The sequence below is a fragment of the Oryzias latipes genome, chromosome 22 (genome assembly GCF_053564925.1).
Source record: "Oryzias latipes strain Hd-rR chromosome 22, Olatipes_Hd-rR_3.1".
Classification (NCBI taxonomy): domain Eukaryota; kingdom Metazoa; phylum Chordata; class Actinopteri; order Beloniformes; family Adrianichthyidae; genus Oryzias; species Oryzias latipes.
The window spans coordinates 27,457,668-27,478,334 of NC_136258.1; the positions used below are offsets into that span (position 1 = coordinate 27,457,668).

Here is a 20,667-nt window from a genome sequence, read left to right on the forward strand (position 1 = left end):
CAATAATCCAGGAGATAAAAAGGTTTATTTCACATTCTAATTTATGTTATTGTCCCTATTATGATGAATATAAAGGAACTATTGCTTTTTGGTTATAAATAAAATATAAAGAGTAAACAGCCTTTTTATCCCCTCCAAAATATGAAATAGTTTAACTTTTGACAGGGGTTTACTTCCTTTAAAAATAAAAGACACTCTGTGATACATAGACTTATGTCATTGCAGCAAATGTAGTAGTGTAATGTCTGCAATGATTAAAAAAAAGTTTACTTGTTACTGTTTGTGGGGCATCTCAGAAAGAAATTTCTAAAGCTAAATAACTAAAGTTAAATCAGAGCTAATTAAGTAACCTTTAAAGTATTTTTTAAACCATGAGGCACACTTCAAATCCATGAATTTATCCAAAAATAGACAATCCGCCTCATAATCTGGAGCATCTTAATTCTGGTTGTGTTATTGATCATCATTGGTACACGGCACACACAGATTTGTTACAGATTTGTTACTTGTGAAACATACTGTCCTTCAAATGTTTGGGAATGAGTTGAATAAAGTTTAAGTTTACCCTTTTTAACTTTTCAATTACTTTTTAAAATTAAAAATGTTTCATCTTGTTTACCCAGAGAGCCCAATGGAGGGGTATAAGAGCCACATGTGGTTCCAGAGTCACAGGTTGCATCCCCCATCCTATTACGGTTTAGTGTATTTGTCCCATTCAAATTTTCTAGTATGTGCATTTAAAGAGTTGTAAATATTTGTTACATTCATCTTTTCACCTGCATTTACCTCTTTTCAAGATCTGTTTGGATTTAAAAACCACCTTGGGTAGCCAGCTTTAGTCTTACCCTGGACAAGAGCATATTTATCCAATGACTAAAGAGGAATTTCAGAGGAAAGAAAAATGACCAAATGCTTTATTTGTTATCAAATTGATGAAAAATGTCATGAAAACTAGCAAGCATAACACAAAAAATGTTATTTCTTAGAAAATGTCTTCACATCTTTAATGAAAATGAAAAGAAAAATGAGCAGCAAAGAATCCTCAAAATAATATGTAAACTAATGAAAAAAAGGTGGTGACACAATCTTGAGATGACCAGACCCTTAGGACACTCAACTCCCATCCCTTATATCTCTCCTGCCTTCATCATTTTCATAATAATTCTCTCCTTATACTCTTTATAAAAAATACAAAGAAACAAAAGCAAAGTCAGTGCACCCCAGGACAAAAACGCCATGGTAGAGAAGGAAGGGCACCTTGTATTTGTTGGACAACTGCAAGTAGTTAAATATTCATGCAACTTTAGAAACATCTGTGTGTAGATTTCTAGGCTAACAATACATTTTTATTCTTTATGAATATCAATATGATTCTCCACAATCTTCTTAAAGTCTTTCTTTGTGTAAATTAACAGGCAATAGATTTCTGCCATGAAATCTGTTGATAAATCATGTCTCCAGTCTGTACAATAGAGGTACTAAAAATTACAACTGTCATGGTATATGTACAATTTACTACCTACAAAGTACAACAGATAGCATGTAATAAAATATGTAAACAAATTTCTCATTTTTTGACACAGTTGACTGTGACAGCAGATAGAATTCACACTTTCAATATTTGATTTATTTTTGTATACACATTTGTTAACAGTGTTGTAGTACTGCATTTGTCTTCCTCCTGACACCTCCATAGAAAAAGAGTACGATAGGCAATGAACCAACACACAGTTCTGCAAAAAGATAAACCACCACTGGCTTTGCACCAAGACCTTGTTTTTCTGTAACATTTCTGGGGGGAGGGAGGGGGGGGGGGTCCGAGGGAGGGGGTCCTGCTCTGATGATGAACTGTATTTGCACAGAAGAGGACACGGTCCAAACGTTATACTCCTTACTGGACTGTTACTGTACTGCACCTTACCGTGGAGTCAGGATGGCATGCATTTTACAATCAGGCGCTTCCTACCAAGAGAGCCAGCAAATTCTTTCCACAAAGAGAGTCACTGTGTCCATCAGACAATGAGATTAATTGTGGTGAATTAGATGCCAGAGCAAACAGACAGTATGAGGTCTGCCCATGGCCTTTTGCTGTCTTGGACTTATTTTATACACAGAAATAGTTGCTCTTTTTTCCCCTTGCTGGTCTTCTTTTTAATCCTTTTTTCTTCCTTTTGCGTTAAGCAAAAATATTGAGACACCACACTAATATTATTTATAAACCATAAAAATTTGTAGTTTTCTGATACAAGAGTCCTTTTACACTTGCTGTGTTCCTGACCCCCCTCCTGTTAAGCACTACATGTTGCTCACATGCTGGAAATGTATAAGATTATGAGCCTTTTTGACTTTACAATTCCACAAAAATTTGTTTGATGCCAAGGATCACATAGCTCTAAAAGCCACTTAGGAGTATGGTGCTGTGAAATTTCTCTATGCTGATAATGTCTTTGACCAGGTAGAAGTGTAAAGTTTCGAAAGTTGCTATTTGACCTTGTCATTAAGCTTTTGCTTAATAGTAAGTGTGCTTTATGTTACAGTACATATCATCAGTTCAACTACTCAGCACAGTATAGGATTATTCAAGTTCCACGTTATACCATCATTTGTCATAGATCCTCTCATGGAAATTGAGAATAAAAGTTCTCTTTGTGACTTTTCTCTTTGCACTCCTCTGTTCACAAAAGTCTCACAGTCACACGTAATACTCCTTATCCTTGTTTTTCTGTTTCTTGTTGCTGCTTTTCAGGCTTTGCTGTTTTTCCTTCATGACAGCGCCATTGCTCTGCACAGCTGAGTTGGTTATGTAGTTCCGGCTCTCGTCCACCTGGTAGGAGCCTTCATCCCTGTTTCTGTACTTATACATGGCATACAGGAGGATGAGGATGCACAGGGCCGCGGCTGCCACTATTCCGATGACCATCCCGGTGGTGCTGCTAGATTCACGGACCACTTCCGAGGTCCCTGGGACTCGCCTGACGCCTGGCTCTGTGGGTAGTGCTGTGGGTATATTACGGAACATTGGGGAGGTTATTATTGGGCTCCTCGAGTCGGTGCCGTCTACCTCAAAGGATGTGGGCTATGGAAGCAACACTAGGTTGGGCTGGGGTTTTAGCTTGCGGATATTGAAATTGCCAGCCGTACGGCCGGAGCATTGTGGAAGGTTGCGGTGGAGGCAGAGGTGGTGGTGGTGCGGCTCTGGTCTGCGGTTACTGGTTTGTTGGTCCTACTGTGCCTGGAGATGGAAGGTTTGTTAAGCTTAATTGTCCAGGGTGGGTGCTTTCGCTTTGTGGTCACCTCGAAAGCGTGATGTAGGCAAGGTCTTATGCATAACCCAAGAGAAGGTCGAGTAAAAATCTTCGTCATCAGTTGGGGCAGGTAGAACTTGTACGCTTTCCCAGAGCCATACCCCGATATCACCATGCCATCATCATCACAATCGGTCTGCCTCGGTCCGACAAGCAAGGTACCCCCGCCTCACTGGCCTTGGACAGGGACTCTTTGGTGGTCTCAATAATGGTAAGGAGTGGGTGAAGGGTTGAGGGAGTGGGAATGAAGGGTGCACGGGGAGCTACAAAGGGGTGCACTAATGGATCCTCAAACACTCTGATGACTAACTCAACTCCTGCGGATGGAAGAAAACAAGTTATTGTCAATTAGACAATAAATATGGAGAAACAAACAAAGCAGGCAACATCTACACACAGATTTAAGAATCAGCTATGAAAATAAACTTGACAGAAATCAGCATAAGGGGTTAACATGCATTTTAGAAATTTAATCAATGATTAGGGAGCCAAGAAATATCAAGCAAGTTATCATTTTAGTGTTCTTTTTGTAAAGTACAAGTTCACAATCATGTGTAATGGCTTTGATGTTTTCAATGGAACTGATAAATGGTGGGAAAATCAATGTTGACGTCAGATTAGCTCATTTGAGGTGTTCCGAGCTGTCTATGTAGATGTAGGCTTTTGAGGATATTAATGCTTACAAACTGGGATCTACAAATGCATAGCCGAATGCCATCAGGTCAGAAAATGTAATAATACTAGGAGAAAGCCTGGTCCATAAGGACAACATGAATTGGCAAAGGGGCCTTATGAGAGCATTCTTTGTCAACTGAAGCTGCATTCGCACAAAACACGATTCCCATGTCAAATGTGCGCCCTCCTGTTGTGTGGTGAAACCTTTTCCTGTCATTTTTTGCATGCTTTTGTGTTGAAGTTTGTTTTGATGGAGGAAGTCTTCTCTGATTTTTGTTTGCATGCTTTTATGTTGGAGTTGGTTTTTGTGTTGTTTCACCCCCATGAAGACTGAGTCCCAGATTGGACACCCAGGTGTGTCCAATCAGTAAGCTGATGGCCCCACCCATAAAGCTGCACTGGCAGCAGGAGAAAGGAGAGAGAGCAGCTGGTAGCTGTTGAAGGACACAGCACTGGAGCAAACTGTGTGGCTGGAGCTGCAGTTGGTGTAGGAGTCTTCTCCAGGACAGGAGTGCCACAGTGCGACATACACTCATAGGCAGGGTGAGGAGCCCTGCCGGTGTGTGAGTATCCTCTACCCTTCCAGTGGCACTCTCACCCTGCATATAGCCAGGCCTGTTTACCCCACACAGCTGAGATACTCGCAGGATCTATCTTCACTCTGCAGGTAGATGTTGGGAGGAACACCCCACCACGCCTGCGAGGGTGGACAAAGACAAGACTGTGGCTGACTGCAGGACCTGTCTCCCTGGTGCTTCATGGACTATTTCTTTTAACTATTTTAACAATGTTTTTATGAGGTCCCTCTTTAAAGTTTTTTACTGTTTTTACTACCTTTTTAAACATTTGGTCTTAGTTATTTAGGTTTTAACCGTTTGGGCTTTGTCGTGTTGTGGCTGCATGTTTTTATTGGATTAAATTATTGCAGTTTAAAAAACAATTGTTCCTTGGGTTTTCTGTGTGGCACTCTTCCCCTGGTCCTGAATCTTTTGGGTGTAGCAATTTAACCGGACCCCCCTATTTGGCAAAGGCGGGGCCCGACACTCCACCTCTGTTTTGACCCTGTGTCAACTTTGCTGCTCGATGCTTGTCCAAAATTATGTTAATAAAATTGGCAGTCTGGGTTCAGTAGACTATTCAGAGACTCTCCAGCATTGGGAGTTTCACAGTCTACTGCGGGAGCTGCGTCTGAATGGTGGCCGCTACCAGTGCTACTCTCTGTGATCCAGTTTGATGACTGGCTGTCCCGCATCAGAGGATGGAAAAAAAATGAATAAAATTAGCACACTCTTATTTTTATTCTTGCTTTGATAAAAATAAGAAAAATATTGTAAAGTTCAGGAGGAGAATGATCAAAATTTCCTCCATATAGGTTTTGGAATCCGCTTCCCTGATCACTTCATCAACACATCACAGGCCAAATCTGAGATCCTGAATGGTTGATATGATGCAAACTTTGCCCAAGTTCAGATATTTGAACATTGGAAACTTCAGAAAATGGGCTGCAGCTAGAGCGCCGCTATATACCTGATGCTCAAAACAGGCCAGGACTTCTGATCATGTCTGTACATTAACTTAACTGGACATGCCTACAGCGTAAATTGCATTTGATGTGAATGCAGCTAAGGTTCTCTGAAATGACTATTCTACATGTTTTTTATTGTCCTGCGTAAACTTACCATGAACTTCTATAAAGGCCTGATAGGAACAGTTATTAAAGGAAAGCGAGTTTAATCGCGGGAACCGAAAACATGCAGAACAGGGAGTTTTGAGAGGTTAAGAAACCGTCATCTATAGACACTAAAGTGAAGAGAGAACAATAGCTACTTTACTCTAAAAGTTAGCTTCATTTGTTAGTTAATTCAGCTTTTGTGTTACATTTGTGGAGATTAAAAGCAAACCTTGCCCCAACTGAGGCATTGAAACTGAAAAAGTCCAAAATCTTTGACTGAAACAGGGATTATAAACTACTGCTTGGAAATTCAGACTGCAGAGCTGAAACAGAAAAAGTGGGCGTTGTCTGATCAGACCATTTGAGCCGACCAATCAGGGGGCACATTTTGGGAGAGTGCAAGTCTGGACCTGGGTTCCATAAAGTAAATACGGTAGGGGCATGGTAGTTTTTCTTTACAAAAAAAATAAAATACAAATAAAGTATGTAAGTTTCCTGAACATTTATGCTAAATAAAGTTTTGTCATATTCTATGTTTAAATAGAAATAGACCCAAACAATTCACAGATCTAGAACAGATTCACAAAGACTTATATATGTAGAGAGAGAGAGCGAGAGAGCGCGAGAGAGAGAGAGAGAGAGAGAGAGAGAGAGAGAGAGAGAGAGAGAGAGAGAGAGAGAGAGAGAGAGAGAGAGAGAGAGAGAGAGAGAGAGAGAGAGAGAGAGAGAGAGAGAGAGAGAGAGAGAGAGAGAGAGAGAGAGAGGAGAGAGAGAGGGAGTTCTTCAATTTACTCAGAAAATGATTAGTTCAAATTGCTTTACATACTAAACTAATTAATTACTTTGTGTGAAGTAGATGGAACTTTTTCTGTTTTGGAACATTTTTACGACCTATTTCAAAAAACACTGCTCAAACTGCTCCTTAAAGGTCTCTATAATAAAGGTTTTTAATGAGCATAATCCTAGACCACGTTGGAGGTTGTTCATGAATGAGCTCCACTGATAGGCCATTACCACAAAGGCCTCCCCCCATGCTAATAAACTAATTGCTCAGCAAAGAGGGTTTTTCACATGACGCAGAACACCGGTTATGTTCAACTCATCAAATTAGTGTACCCATTTTAATGAGCCTCCATTCTTGTCTTTGGCTTTTTAACTGGCCTCCATTGTGCTACGAGTAGTTTGACATACTTTTAAAGATTTTCAATTCTATCTCGGGAGCAGCACTGTGACATGAAAATTTTGTTAAACTATGACCCAAAATAACTTCATAAATAACTTTGTGGCCAAAAGCTTCTTGGAGGTAAGCTGAAAGTCTAAGTCCTACCAACTGTTAAAGTTTAACACCCGAGCTTTAGCTGCAGTTCTTTGAATTACTGTAATTATTCAATGCCAGGGGTGTCCACAATTCTTCAAACAGAACCAGATTTGGTGAGGGCCAACCAATCAGCTCACGTATTTTGAACTCTTATTGTAACATGTAAAAATTTTTTTTAGAATTGGATATTTTTCATCTCTTCACATAGAACAGAACAGACATATGTCTAAATACATATGCAATACAAGGAAAGAGCTTTCAACTTTCCTTCTTATTGAAAAATGAACTCGAAAGTGTCCCGCGTCAGTCTTGCCACTGGTTAACCGTGGCTAGTAACAAAATTTAACTAATCGAGAAATTGTACACAATTTCTAGAAAGTGTTGGGGGGCGCATATTATTGATTTTTTGACAGGAGCCTGTGGGCCGGTGGAAATTTTGGGCCGGACTTATGACATGCCTGGCTTACACAATGAACGTCATTTCAATGGATTCTGAAGCAGAGAAAAGTAGCTTTGTGCAGAGATGCAACATTTACAGTAATAAAGTGTTTATTCAGTTAATGTAAATAAGCTGTTTTTGTTGCGGAAAATAAAAACTTTGTACCATTATGCAACACTTTACTACTGTAAAGTAGAAGTGTAAAGCGTTGCATATTGGTGCATATCTGCTGGCTGTTTTATGTGTCAAAATCCAATGGAATTAAGTTGTTATGACCCCTGGTCTTTTGCATTTGTGTGAATTTCAGCATCTGTCAAGGTCTACTGATCCCAACTCCTGCAGAGCTGACTGAAGAGTTCTCTCCACCGATCGCCAGGCTTGGAGGGAAGTTTAAAAACTCCCAGAAACCCCTGCTTGAGAGGCGGCTAAAGTGCTGAGATGAATTTATGCTTCAGCCTGTTCAAAGCCTGTGGATGCCTGGTTTCCCTCTCAGTTTGTTTATTTATTTTTTTCTAGCTATGTAGTTCTCCTTGCTACATTTACTCTTGAAGCTTTTGGTTACATTTTGAATGCTAGTGTCCGTCAATTGCATAAATGGTGGAAGAGTCACGATAGTTCAAAAAGCGTGTTTTATTTTGTAGTCGCTTATTAAATATTTTAGGAGCCACTATGTCGTCATGACGATGTGTATGTGAAAGAAAATCCAACCTGAAAAGATGTAAACAAGCTATATGCTTTATGTAATGTAACCTTGTAATTACATTTCGTCTGTTCTTGTTTATTTAGAATTTAATTTAAAAAAGTCTTTAGACATATTTAAATACTACTTTTCATAAATTATTCAGGACGTAATTTAAAGTTAAAATATTGATAGCATCATTAAAAAAAAAGTTTAAATAATACTTCAACACTTAAGTAAATTCCCATATATTTTTTAATATTTATTGGAAAAGTGCTGCTGAAATAAATGTCATGATGCACTGCATAATGACAATAAAGATTCTGATTGTGATATAAAATGAAAAAGTAGTTTTCTCTATGAAAAAGCAGAACCTGAGTGAATGGCTTGTGCCGTGGATTATTGTTTTATTATATGTTTCTGTGAGATGTATTTTTGACAACCACTCTGATTGGTGAAATGGTTTAGATTCCAAGTATTTTTATCTTGAAACAGCGTTGCTTTGCGTCCACCCAGCTTTGGCATTTGGTGGGATCAAGGCTCCAGTGGTTTTGTCCAGATTCTGGTATCTCTGAGCTGAAATTTAATAGTGGTTCTCGTCTTCATGCTGCACATTTTTTATGCAAAATAGCACAATTGAGCACAAACACCCACAAGTTCATTACATTACATGCGGCTCATGCATAGAGACTGAATCTCACAACTAACCACCAGTTCAACATGCATAGAGTGTGTTTTCAACTTACATCAACAAATTGCCCGCATGATTTAGGCATGTGAAAAAGAATTTAAAAAGGAAAAGTTATGTAAAAATGTTGGATATCCATTTGGTACCGTAAAAATATCAATTAAATCCACTGTAGATTGGTTTCTTTCTTAAAACATGACGGTACAGGGAGGCAACAGCACATACATCCACACCACATAACAGAAAAATAAACACCAGAATTCTGTTTTTTATGTCGTTTTTCCTTGTAAATAATTTGTTTCTTCTTTACAAAAATGTCTATCTGCATTTTTTCATTCCAACAGACTCATGTGGACCTATAATCTATCCATGTTACAGTTTTTGCTTAATTTGTTCTTTCGTGTAGAATGGAGGGATGACTATATATTTCAGTATTTCTGAAGAAAAGGGAGGAGGTGAAGAAGGGGTGGGACCTATGAACATACTACATAGGAAATGAGGATGATGAGGGTGACAGTGTAAGTCAGTTGCCATGTCCATGTAAAGGCAGTACGAAGCGGTCGGGCGGCATTAGAGCTTTTGGCTGTAAGGAAGGGATGGGGATATACAAACAATGAGCAATATTCATGCCCATCTACAGAAAAAAAAACATAAGAACTCTTACACTGACATGTCTTACAAACCCTAAACTGCAACTTCTTAGCCATGCAATTCATTTTTTAAAGTCAATATAATATTTAACAGAATTTATCGTGTCAAAATAGAGTTTAAGGAGTCTTAAAATTGTGACGCAAGACTTTGGTCTGGAACTGCTTTGTCTACTAATTTGTGGGTTTTTGTGGGTTCAAAAAAGGCTTGAAGTGGAGCTTGGATTTTGCTTTTTGCACCGGTTCTTTGTTTAAATTTGTCAGGATATCACTCAGCAGGGAAAAAGAAACACAATCTAGTAAATGAAGCAGTCCCAAACCTCAAAAAGTCAGATTATATAAAAAATATTTCACTCTATGATTTGGATGAATATTATCTAATTTAAGAGAGGAAAAGCAAGAAAACAGATATGCCAAAAAACATAACCAGAACCAAAATGCCAGCAATCAACTGGATAAAAAATGACCCGTTTAAACTATCACATGAAAAATGTTAAGATGAAAGAACAAAGCCATTTAAATTTTGCACACACTACAACCAGATGCACACAATAGAAAACAGACACTGCTGAGAGAGGCGCTCGACGGCGCAACGGGCTCCTCTCTCATGCGTTCCCTGATGAAGAGTCTGTCTGTAATGTTAGTCTTTAAACATGACCCGGCCGTGCAGTCCGGCTGTACACCGGAGTGAGACGAAACTAGCTGAGAATGGGTTATTACTATCATCATTTGGTTTTGTTTTAGTTGTACTGCAGGATGTTGATGCATGCTTAAAGTAAGTTGCATTTAGGGAAAGTAGAAAACAAACAACACAGCAAACTGGGCACAGAAAGAACTGACCGATGTTACACGGACAGTAGATGGACGCTGTGTCCCGGTCCCATAAAACAAACACGTGGCGCGTGTAACAGTGTGTTCTGGTAGCCAAACAAGACCATGATGCAATGTTTTCTGTCTGTGCCACACTGGAATTCATCCCACTACAATGAAGTATAGGCTGGGACAAGAAAACCAACCCAAAGATGTTCTTTTTTTCCCACTCCACGTTAGAATAAAGGTTTGAGTACGGGACGGGGACACAGCTTCACTATAACAATGACAGGAGCAAAATTAAAACTTGCATGTTATTCATACTGGTGCGGAAAAGCATGATGCATTGAGTCAGAAGATCAGGTTAAAGCTGCTATCTATCATATTTGCATGCTGTGTGCATTAGTGGCGAAGGACAAGCAGGCTGGCGAGTTGAGACTGCAATTTCACAACATTTGTCACTTTTGGTTTTTATGAAAAAAATATATATATATACTTAAAAATATGTTTTTTCACTTTGACATGACAGAAAAATTACGGCTGAACTGAACCCTAAGGACTGTCAACTTTTTACTCGACATAAATGGAATTTTGTACCTCAATTAGAATCCAATATAATTTAAAAATACGTGTGGGGATTAAAACGGGTGATACTTGTTAGGCTAAACTGAAACGACAGACATCTGAAACAGATCATGGATGATTTAAAATCTTTTTGTTTTTTTTTTAAAGTTCAATGTGGCCTACAGGGAGAGCTATGGGTTATACTCAACACAAATGTAGTAAATAAGGAAGTTGCTTCAAATGTTGTTCTTAATGTTGATCATAGAACAAGGGAAAAAAATAATATTCAGATTTGGAGCAGAGTAAAACCTCTGCAAATATTAATGAGACCCTAAGCGTTGAGGTAGGTGGGTTTGTTAGAGCTGGCACTCCATTCCAAATTGCTTCCCTTCCTTCATATGTTCTCCCTATTGCTCAGATTTTAGGGACATTTGAAGCTGTGGGGGGTCCAAAAGTGTTTATTTTAAGGGGAAAACATAGTGATTTAGGGTTAGGTAGGGTAATCCGCATCGCACTGTGGTGTGGGGAAGAAACACATTTCTTCACGTGGGTGTGCTGTCATGCAGAGGCGATTACATTTAAGTGTAAGTATTGATTTTTGTTTGTGCGTGACTTTTTGAAGTTATAAAATCGATGTTTTGTGTTTTGCAAGTGCTGTTGGCTACGCATTAACATATATGAACAGCAACTACTGATGACATCATCAAGCGGTAGTAACATCCGAATTTGGAGATGCTATGGATATGTCATTATTCCCACCTTAATTCCTAACGGCTAAAGAACGAAATAGTGTGGGACTATCTAGTGCCCTGGATTTTAAATGCAATTCGGACACCATGCTCAGCCCTTTTTTTTTTCACGGTAAATATGACGTCACCGATTTCACAAAGTGAAAATCGAATTGATATGAGCATTTTTTGACAGCTATTTATGAAAACACTGTGTTCTAAAGAGGCAAACGTTGATGGTTTACATTTAAATGAATTTCTTTTGCAAGAGTTGATTTTACGCAATGCATTGTGATCTATATTCGCCAATCTAATGAGCATCGTTGCATACTGGTTTTTTACAGAGACATTTGTTGGGAACTCGATTTTGGAATTGTTGATTCGGACAGCACTACAAAATGGCGAACACACTATCTAGTACACTATGCAGTGAGTAGCGTAGGAATTCGGACAAAGCCCATATTTTTCCATCTCTCTCCACTTGAAGGGATGAATGTACTGGTAGGGAGAAGCTGGAGGGGTAGGAGATTAGGTTCACAATTTCTTTTACGTTGACTAGCCCTAACCGATAGCTAAATTTAATGAAATACTAAATTTACAAAGAGAAATATTTCAAAGGTGGTCACAACTGTTTTAGATGCAGTTTTTATCGTCCCATGTCAGAGTGATAAACATATAGATTTTCTAGAAGCAGAAATAGGCAATCTCTGATCTCTAACAGAGTGGACTTTCCAGTAAAGTGTAAGGTATTTAGGATGCTGAAAGTCTGTATCAGCAATTTTCCTGCTCTATGCCAACTTCAGTTCAGGTTTCCCACAATTTTGTTCTCACATTAACACCAAAGGGGCTTATTTTTGGTCTGGTGACACTTTCACATAGGGCAGGACTGAAGACCAAACTTCCAATCCCTAAGACTTAATTGGTTTACCAGCCGAGTCTCCCGTGCCTGCCCTGAACTTGAGCAAAATGACTTTTGAGAAGTTGGAATTCTGTCCTTTTGCTTCGTCTGCACAGAAACAGGACAGGGGGAAGATTTAAATGTTGTGAAATCCTGCAGACAAACACACCACCAGCAGCTGGTGTTTACTGTCCTGCTCAAATCTATGTGAAGGATACCAGCTTTAAGCATGCCATGTCTTCTGAGGGAAAACAACCAACAACACAATATACTTTTGTTAGACAGGGGAAGATAACAGAGTAATCTCATAAGATGGCTCATTTCTCGTTATTCAATCATAACACATATGGATCAAGTTTCTACACATGCAAATAGTTTTTACACAGTTCCCTCTTTTTTCAAGTTCCACTTGAAACTGCAAGAGCTCAGAACTCAGGGGATGATACAGGTTCATCCCCTTGAATAATACCTTGGAATTTAACATGATGCACAAGAATTTAATTAAGGGATCAAAGCTGACTGTTGTTGTTGTGGCGGTTTTTATGTATCGTCTTGAGAACTTTAGCATTTATCCTTATAAAACATGTGTGTCTATTCTGCAGTTAAAAAAAAAGGCTATCAGAAAATATGGCAAATGAAAAATAGAATTGTGGAGTTCTCCAAGGCTATGATATGGGTCCCCATGTTTTTTAAATACATGTTTCCTTTTTCCTCGATTAGAAAAAACGGATCCTTATGACAACAGGAGACTATTGTTCCTGTTTAAACATGAAGAACCAACTATTGATGACATAAATAAATGCAGGTGCCAGAATTAACTGCAGATAAACAAAGAAAAAGTGAGATTACAATGCTAAAATGTCACACTATCACCTTTCAAAGCATCAGAATATATGGGAAATAAAAAACCCAATAGGCCTTCTTGGAATTTACAGCTAATGTGAGCATCGTCATAAAACACAGTTTGTTGCCATCTTATGAAATTTTTTGAAACATAAAAAGTGACAAAGAACAGAATCATGTGATGATGTTTCCAAAAGAAAACAAAACAGACCATAAAGGACAACTGGAAATAAAATAAAAAAATAAAATAATGAGGAACAACAGATCATTTGATGACGCTGCGACCGCAAAAATGGCTTACAGCTTCAACAGAAATGCAGACAAAAGCAAGTCGTTTGAATGGAATCACAAATAAAAAAAGGCATGCTACGAAATCCAGGAATAAAAATATCAATCGATTTATGCCATCTACCTTGTGTAATCAAATGCAGTGGAGATATTACTTGGGAGTTTTCACATTTACTTTGTTTGTTGTAGGTCAGTTTGGTTTCAATGGACCATAGTTTGTTGTCCACATTAAACCAAAAGTGCTAGTTTGCATACAATCAATCAGACGCCTTCCAAACAGACTTGGTTCGATACGTTTTGGTTACATTACAGTTACAAAGAAAGAGCAGAGGGTTTGAGCTCCTGAACAGTTAAAGGGAAAAAACTTCACCAAACCCAAATAAACGTACAAGTTCCACTCCAATCGTCTTTTGAGCTCTTATCACAATGAGTATGGCTTTTTTAAGCCAAAACAAGAAAAAAGACATTGTTTCTGCAGAGCAGCGGTAGTTTATAAGAAATTCGCCTCGGAGTTGTGGGTGTGTGACCGTCGCCATGGAGTAAACCTTTCTCCATTTCCCATCATCCCTTTGTTTTGCACTCTCCTGCTAGCTTACAGCATCTAACAAACCCCAACCTAACATACTGTAACTGCAATATCAGAGCCTACCAGACGTAGAGTTTTGATCCAGATTCCAGTTTAGACCAGGAAAACAAAGACGTTCATGGATCCATTTGTCTGCAAGTGGATTCATCAGAATGGAGCGGAGCAGGAAGCTTGCAGCTTGCAGTTGTAGGTTCTATGTCAAATTGACAAGCTTTTGTCCAATGACATTTTTTCATCTGCTCCTGAGTCACGACGATTTTGATGATAAAACACCCAAAAATACAACTTTAAGCTTAATTTTCTTCATATATGTTCATCATATATGAACATGTTAAAAACACCAAAGTTAATGATGTTTTTTTTTGAGAAAGGACGTAAATATTCAGTGGTAGTAAGGTATTGTCTTAGTTCCCACAAATGTTCAACATGGCATTTGGATCCGACACCAAATCTTTTGACACAGACTTCGAAACTTTGTTTAATTATAAACATTTTTTTAACAAGAGAATATTCATTCAAAGAAGTGCAGCACCAAGACCCTTTGTAAAGTTTCTCCACCTTTGTGATTTCTGGTCAATAGATGCAGATTTTAGTCAATTTGCAAGAAAACCAAACAAACAAATGTATCAGGGGAAAAAGAGAGAGAAAAAAAGTTTACATTGGATCTGGACCAAAACACTTTTTTAGACTAAGAGATAGTTTTAGAATGATAACTCTGTTTTGCATTCAGGTAGATGGCAGAAATGATTTTATTTTATGTTTGCCTTAAAAAAAAAAAAAAAAAGAATCTATGCCTCAAGACAGTGACGCCAAAAAAAAAGAAAGTATTTTGTGATATTTGTCGAATAGGCGAGAATGATATCATTATGGCCATATTAAGATACGGCAAAAATGGCTGAAAGGCATTGACTTAATAAAGCAACAACATAATCATAGAGGAAATTGAAAGCATGCTGCATGCAGGAATGTTAGTGTTAGAATGATGTGAATTTCTGTGTAAACACATGATTGGATGATTGGGGCCCTGTCTGTCTTTCTTCACAAATCCCCAAGGATCTCAGGCTAAACAGCACCGTTTGAAACCCATTTACACGACAAGAATTTACGTGCTCTGAAAAAATTTGGGAATGACGTTTAAATCAACAGCAAGAACAAACAAATCTTTGCATAATTTTTGCCCAAGATACATCAGCAAAAATAATAATAATAATAACTATTTTTTAAAAAGGTTAACATTTAATTTAGCAGTTTTATTGATCTGCTTTAAGAAATCACTTTTTGCAGTCTGTGTAGATATCAGCATAGAGATTGCGTTAATTGAGAAATTTCAGTGCATTTCCAAGATAAAAACAAAAGAAAAAGTTGAATCGTTTACAGTTTTTGGATGGATAATGAAGTGTAATTATATTTGAACAACTTTGTTCTCAAAAGTGCAAACACCTAAAAAATTATAGAGATTCCCAAATTCTTTCAAACTGATTATTTAATGTTCAGACAGCATTTTCGTTTTTTTTTTTTTTTATGTTAGAAATATTTGTATACAAAAAAGACAGAATAACAAGTACATCTTAAAGCAAAAGTATGACCCAAACAAAGGAAAACCTGTACACAGAAATTCAATGATATCTGTTCTCTATCACACGAACCAGTGCAAGCCTCTACATAAGGAATAACAGATGACAACAAAAATAGACATCAGTGAAATCTGAAGACAACACTCACTTCCAAATCATAGACTTAAGACTTTTCAAACTAGAAATCAGCAGAGCAATGACGTGATGGACTCAAACATTCTGCAGCATCAATGCAGAGAACATGATTTGCCACCATACAAATTTGGAAAAGACATAAAGTTGTTGCTTTTGACCTGAGTTGCCAACATTTGTATGTCCATTGGTAACCATGTTCACCACTTTGAAGACCCCATGTGCAAGTGTAGCTCTTAAAATGGCTTTGCTGTTGTTTCAGCTTAACATTTTTTTCTTCATTTCTCTTTTCATTTAAACGTTCCTACTTTTTCCTTGGACAGAATGCTTTCTGAGGTTACACTTTGTCGAACCATGGGACCATGATGCTTAAGGGATCCTCAGATCCGGATCTGGTGCAGATGAGTGGCAGCACAAAGAAAGCAAGCAAATGCAAACTAACCTAGCCCACCTGGTTGCCTTGTTTCACACTCCTCCAGGTCCTCGTCGTCGCTTGAACACTCTGCAGACGACACCATTTCATCTGCTGAATGCTTCTTGTGCGCAGCCGTGGTCATTGCAGAGATAACAACAAAAAAAGAAAGAAAGATTCAAATGTTGTTTGACTGCATCCACAAATATAGACCTAGAGCATTAGCCAGTGTCCTCTCAAAGGTTTTGGAAAGAATTTTATCTTACACAATTAATGATTTTATCTTATCTGCTGATAATCAGTTTGATTTTAAAGCTCAACATGGGACAGAAATTTGCATTTTTGTAGTACAGGCAAGATAATTCATCTGTACTTTTGCGTTTTTTTGACGCATCTAAAGCCTTTGACAAGGTAAATAACTCCAAACTTTTCATAAAAATGAAAAACCAGAGTGTACCAAAACAACTAGCCTTCTGGTAAGCCCATCAGAAAATTATGGTCAGGTGGAGATCAGGTGTCTCTTTCCCATTTGGTATGACCAATGGGGTAAGACAGGGAGGTATTTTATCCCCACTTCTTTTGAACTTGTACAAAGATGATCTGTCGAAGGATCTGTATACCTGTAATACTGGTTGCATGGTTGATGGTTTTAAATTAAATCATCTGATGTACACTATGCAGATGTATATTTTATGCTTTTATGTCATTGTAATATAGTTTTATATTATTGTTTTTCATACTTTTATGTCATTGTTTTTATACTGACTTTTTTAATTTTTATTCTTAAGTCTTTTACTTGTTTTGTGTTTATTGTGACAAATGGACCTTGAATCTGTAGTAAAGCTTCTTGTAAATCTTCTGAAAACACATAACAGAAATTATATATATCTATTATTTTACTTTTGACAACAAAAAAAAAAAAAAAACATGAACTGATTATTTATTTTCCAGCAAAACCTTGGATAAGCCTTTAAACGTATAGAGCTAAAGACAATATTTTTGTTCCTCTTCATTATCCAGGAAATCAAAGATTTCTATTCTGATTCAAACCTATGCAGACCCAACTTTTATTGTTGAATTTCTGCTTTGAGTTTGATCAAAGAAAAACCGAGAAAAACTTCAATTTTCAACTTCCACATCAGTTGGATTTTTTCTATAAACTACTGCAGTTAAAGAAATGTGGTAAACATAATTGTGTTGTGTTAAACGTAGTACATAAAAAGATAAAAGAGACCTTTGTTTTATTGCTGTTTGTCTTTTTCAGCTGAAGTTAATCTATTTTAATGCATACTTGTTTTTACACAACATCCATGATTTTGTTTTAAGACATTGTTGGCTGCAGAAATGCATCATAAAAAAACACTCAGTCGTCAGCGTACAGTCTGACCTTTTTGTAATCTAGCCCACAGCACCCATATGAACATGCGTTCATGGGTTTTTTGGTTGTGCCGGCTTGCGGAAGGCTGTAGAAGTAATCTTAAGTGGAGAGCAGGTGTGTCTTGCAGTGCGCTACAACATTTTGCTTGCAGCATGATCGCATGGATGCGCATGAACATTTTTGCTCTACGGGCTCACAGAGCAGTCTGCAACCTTGCTGTTTTGTACAAGCCACCTTAACGGCCCATAAAGGTTAGACCATTTCTTGCCTGCACACAGCCCGTATGCACCCGTAACAGCAGTTGTGTCAAAGGTTTTAGGTTTAGCACTTAGGAGCTTTGCTTCTACCTGCACAGTTGAAGATCTGTGTTTCCTTGTTGTGGTTGTGGACATCATGGTGGTCGTCTCTGCAAAGTTAGTTCCCATTTCGTTGGGCATGGCTGTGGTTCTGGATGAGCCTGCCACGCTGGGGACGTCGCCCACCAGCCTCACACTGCCGTTGATCTTAATGTTGGGGTTGCCTTCAGCTGCCATGGTCAACACCTTCAGGCCGTTGTAGTAAAGGCCTGACAGCTGACCCTGGAAGGGCCGGCCTCGATCACTGCCACCGACAGAAACTGTTGCTTGAGTGTTGAAAATGGTTAGCTGGCGTCCTGGAGAAGAAATCCATAGTTAATAAGATGTTACATCAACTTTTTAGGGTAATCAAATGTATTTTTGGATTTCAATGTAACCATGAAAACATCAGTCATCTGATGATGTGCTCAGTGAAAATCTTCAACCTGTGAAGTTTGGTAGGAATTATTATAGTTTGTTGGTGGGAATCGTGTCAGTTTTGTCTGAACAGAGTCAGATTTTGTATAAATATGAATCCACTCTTTTGCCGCCCTTTTATTTTGAAAATCAATATGTTTATTTTAATAATTACTTAAAAACTTTTTTCCACCCACAGACTGAAGCAACAACCTAAAAGAGAATTTTACCACAGACGTTTGCAGGAAAATCAGATGTTTATTCTCCAACAACTATATTACTGTTACATAAGTGTAATTTTAGAGAAGATTTCAAAATAAAAGAGTTAAAATGTGACTCAACTTTGAAACACTTTTAAATGATGAAAACCATTGAAAAGAAAAACTAGAGCACCTATTAATCAAATCTGAACTGGACTAGTGTAAAAATCTAACTGGGTTTTCAAAAGAAACCTATAGAATATTTGCTGGTTCTGAAAATGAATCTGTAAAATTCACAGACTATTGAGCCTTTTTTTAATATACGTCTCTTTATTGTATTCTATTTTTTGTCTTGTTCATTTTCTTTCAATAAAATTGATCATCCTTATGTTTAAAATGTGCCTCAAAATAACAATGATAGTAATGTTTTACATGCAGAACTTTAGCATTCTTGTCTTTATTCTCTGTCATTGATGAAAACAAAACCTCTGCAGGTTTTAACATCTGAGTCTCAAAAATAAAATCCATGGCCTGAAGAATTTTGTTTATCATTCTCAAACATGGGTAACCTTTATTTTTATACTTTCTGACATCAAATAATTTATTCTGTGATTCATCTTCCCTATGTGAATGCAAGCACACTGATTTAGCTGCTGGATAAATCCGATGTGGGATCCGTTTCTTTTAAAAGCTTTACCTCCATTTCTGAGCAAACTATGTCTCCGTAATAAATGTGCAAGAATGATCCTGAGTACATTGATAGTGATGACATTTTGTTAACTGAATGCAGATTTATTTCTTATCTGAGGGTCTATGAAGGTCACATGACTGCCTTCAAACAGTGTGTCTCATGGTACAGATACATGAATGCTAATGTGACTGATCAAAAACATATCTGGACCGAATGGAAACCTGATACAAATATGAAATTGTGACATTGATCATGCTCTTAATTTTAAGAGCCACCGCACGCACGCAAACACACACGGACACACACACACACATACAGAAATTACCTTTTTCCAGCAGCCATTCCTCTACTGGTCTGGTATATTTGAAAGGAATTTTCTTATTGGCCATTTGATAGCGTTCAACGTCGCTGTTTCCTTTAAAGTTTAAGAAGACATTTATGAAGACATTTATCTCTCATCAGGGTCGTACCATTTGTAGAAAAGACAACTGAGCTTCCTTAAAACGTTAGAAAGATTTTAGCAGAAAATTTAAGTTAATTTAGTTCTCTGATAACATATTCTCACATGCTGCATGATCATTTTCAATTTTTATACTCTTAGCAGAGAAATCCTGTTTGTCTCCAGACGGAGACACTACTGGAGCTTTGAACAGTAGTACGTCGTTCAATTAAACTCAAGGTGTGATTGAGATGAATTAAAATGTTGAACTTTCAGGTTTTATTTATACCGGTTTAAAGAAAATTCAAGGTGGGAAACCGTCATTTTAGTTTCAAATATAACACCCACTACTAAACAGCCTTTAGTGAGACTAACATTCTCTTAAGGCCTCAAATGAAAAATCACAGAAAAAAAACAAAAACAAGCAGATCTGAAGTAAATATAATCAGTGGATATGTTGTCATCAATGGTATAGTAGACGGTTAAATGTTAAGGTAACATAGGAAAAGCCAGAAGAGATCTCATTTACCAGAAACACTGCACAGAATTGTGTTTGTAATATTTTACTTTATTCACACAAAGAGTCATTGTTGAGCTTCTATCTTAATTCATAAATCCAAAAGAGGAAATGTTGATAAATAACATGCAGCACAAAAGATTGAAGTGAAATCTACTGAACAGCATATGGATTCTTAGATCCACACTAAAGACTGTATGGACATTTGTACTATGCAGAGAATCTGCTCAGTGTCGCATCAAAGAATAAATGTTGCATGACAGGAGACTTTAAAGTTGGAATTTGACTCGTTGTTATCACAGACTTTAGTTTATCTTAAGGAGGATTGTCGATTTGATTGCAAATGAATTCTGGGCTGAAACATGAAATGTGCCAAAACCAACACCCTGCAGTTTGAGCTGGATCTGGGCTTGACTGCTCTACAACTAGGTT

The 20,667-nt window shown here is 37.7% G+C and overlaps 1 protein-coding gene across 13 annotated transcripts in view; it reads right to left on the bottom strand.

Moving 5' to 3' along the window:
• Positions 1-884: 884 nt before the first annotated feature.
• nrxn3a (neurexin 3a) overlaps positions 885-20,667 on the bottom strand; it is a 166,985-nt gene continuing 147,202 nt past the window's right edge. For 2 of the 13 annotated variants that reach the window (XM_078941124.1, XM_020713760.3), the window contains 4 exons: positions 19,605-19,694; positions 17,984-18,288; positions 16,298-16,379; positions 885-2,997 (listed from right to left, as the gene is read on the bottom strand). In XM_078941124.1, the coding sequence (XP_078797250.1) occupies positions 2,693-2,997; positions 16,298-16,379; positions 17,984-18,288; positions 19,605-19,694 (782 nt within the window). In that variant the 3' untranslated portion in view covers positions 885-2,692. Of the gene's footprint in view, positions 3,623-8,834; positions 9,360-16,288; positions 16,383-17,983; positions 18,289-19,604; positions 19,695-20,667 lie in introns of all 13 variants that reach the window. The other 11 variants (XM_078941123.1, XM_020713759.3, XR_002292952.3 and 8 more) reach the window with 10 other exon arrangements.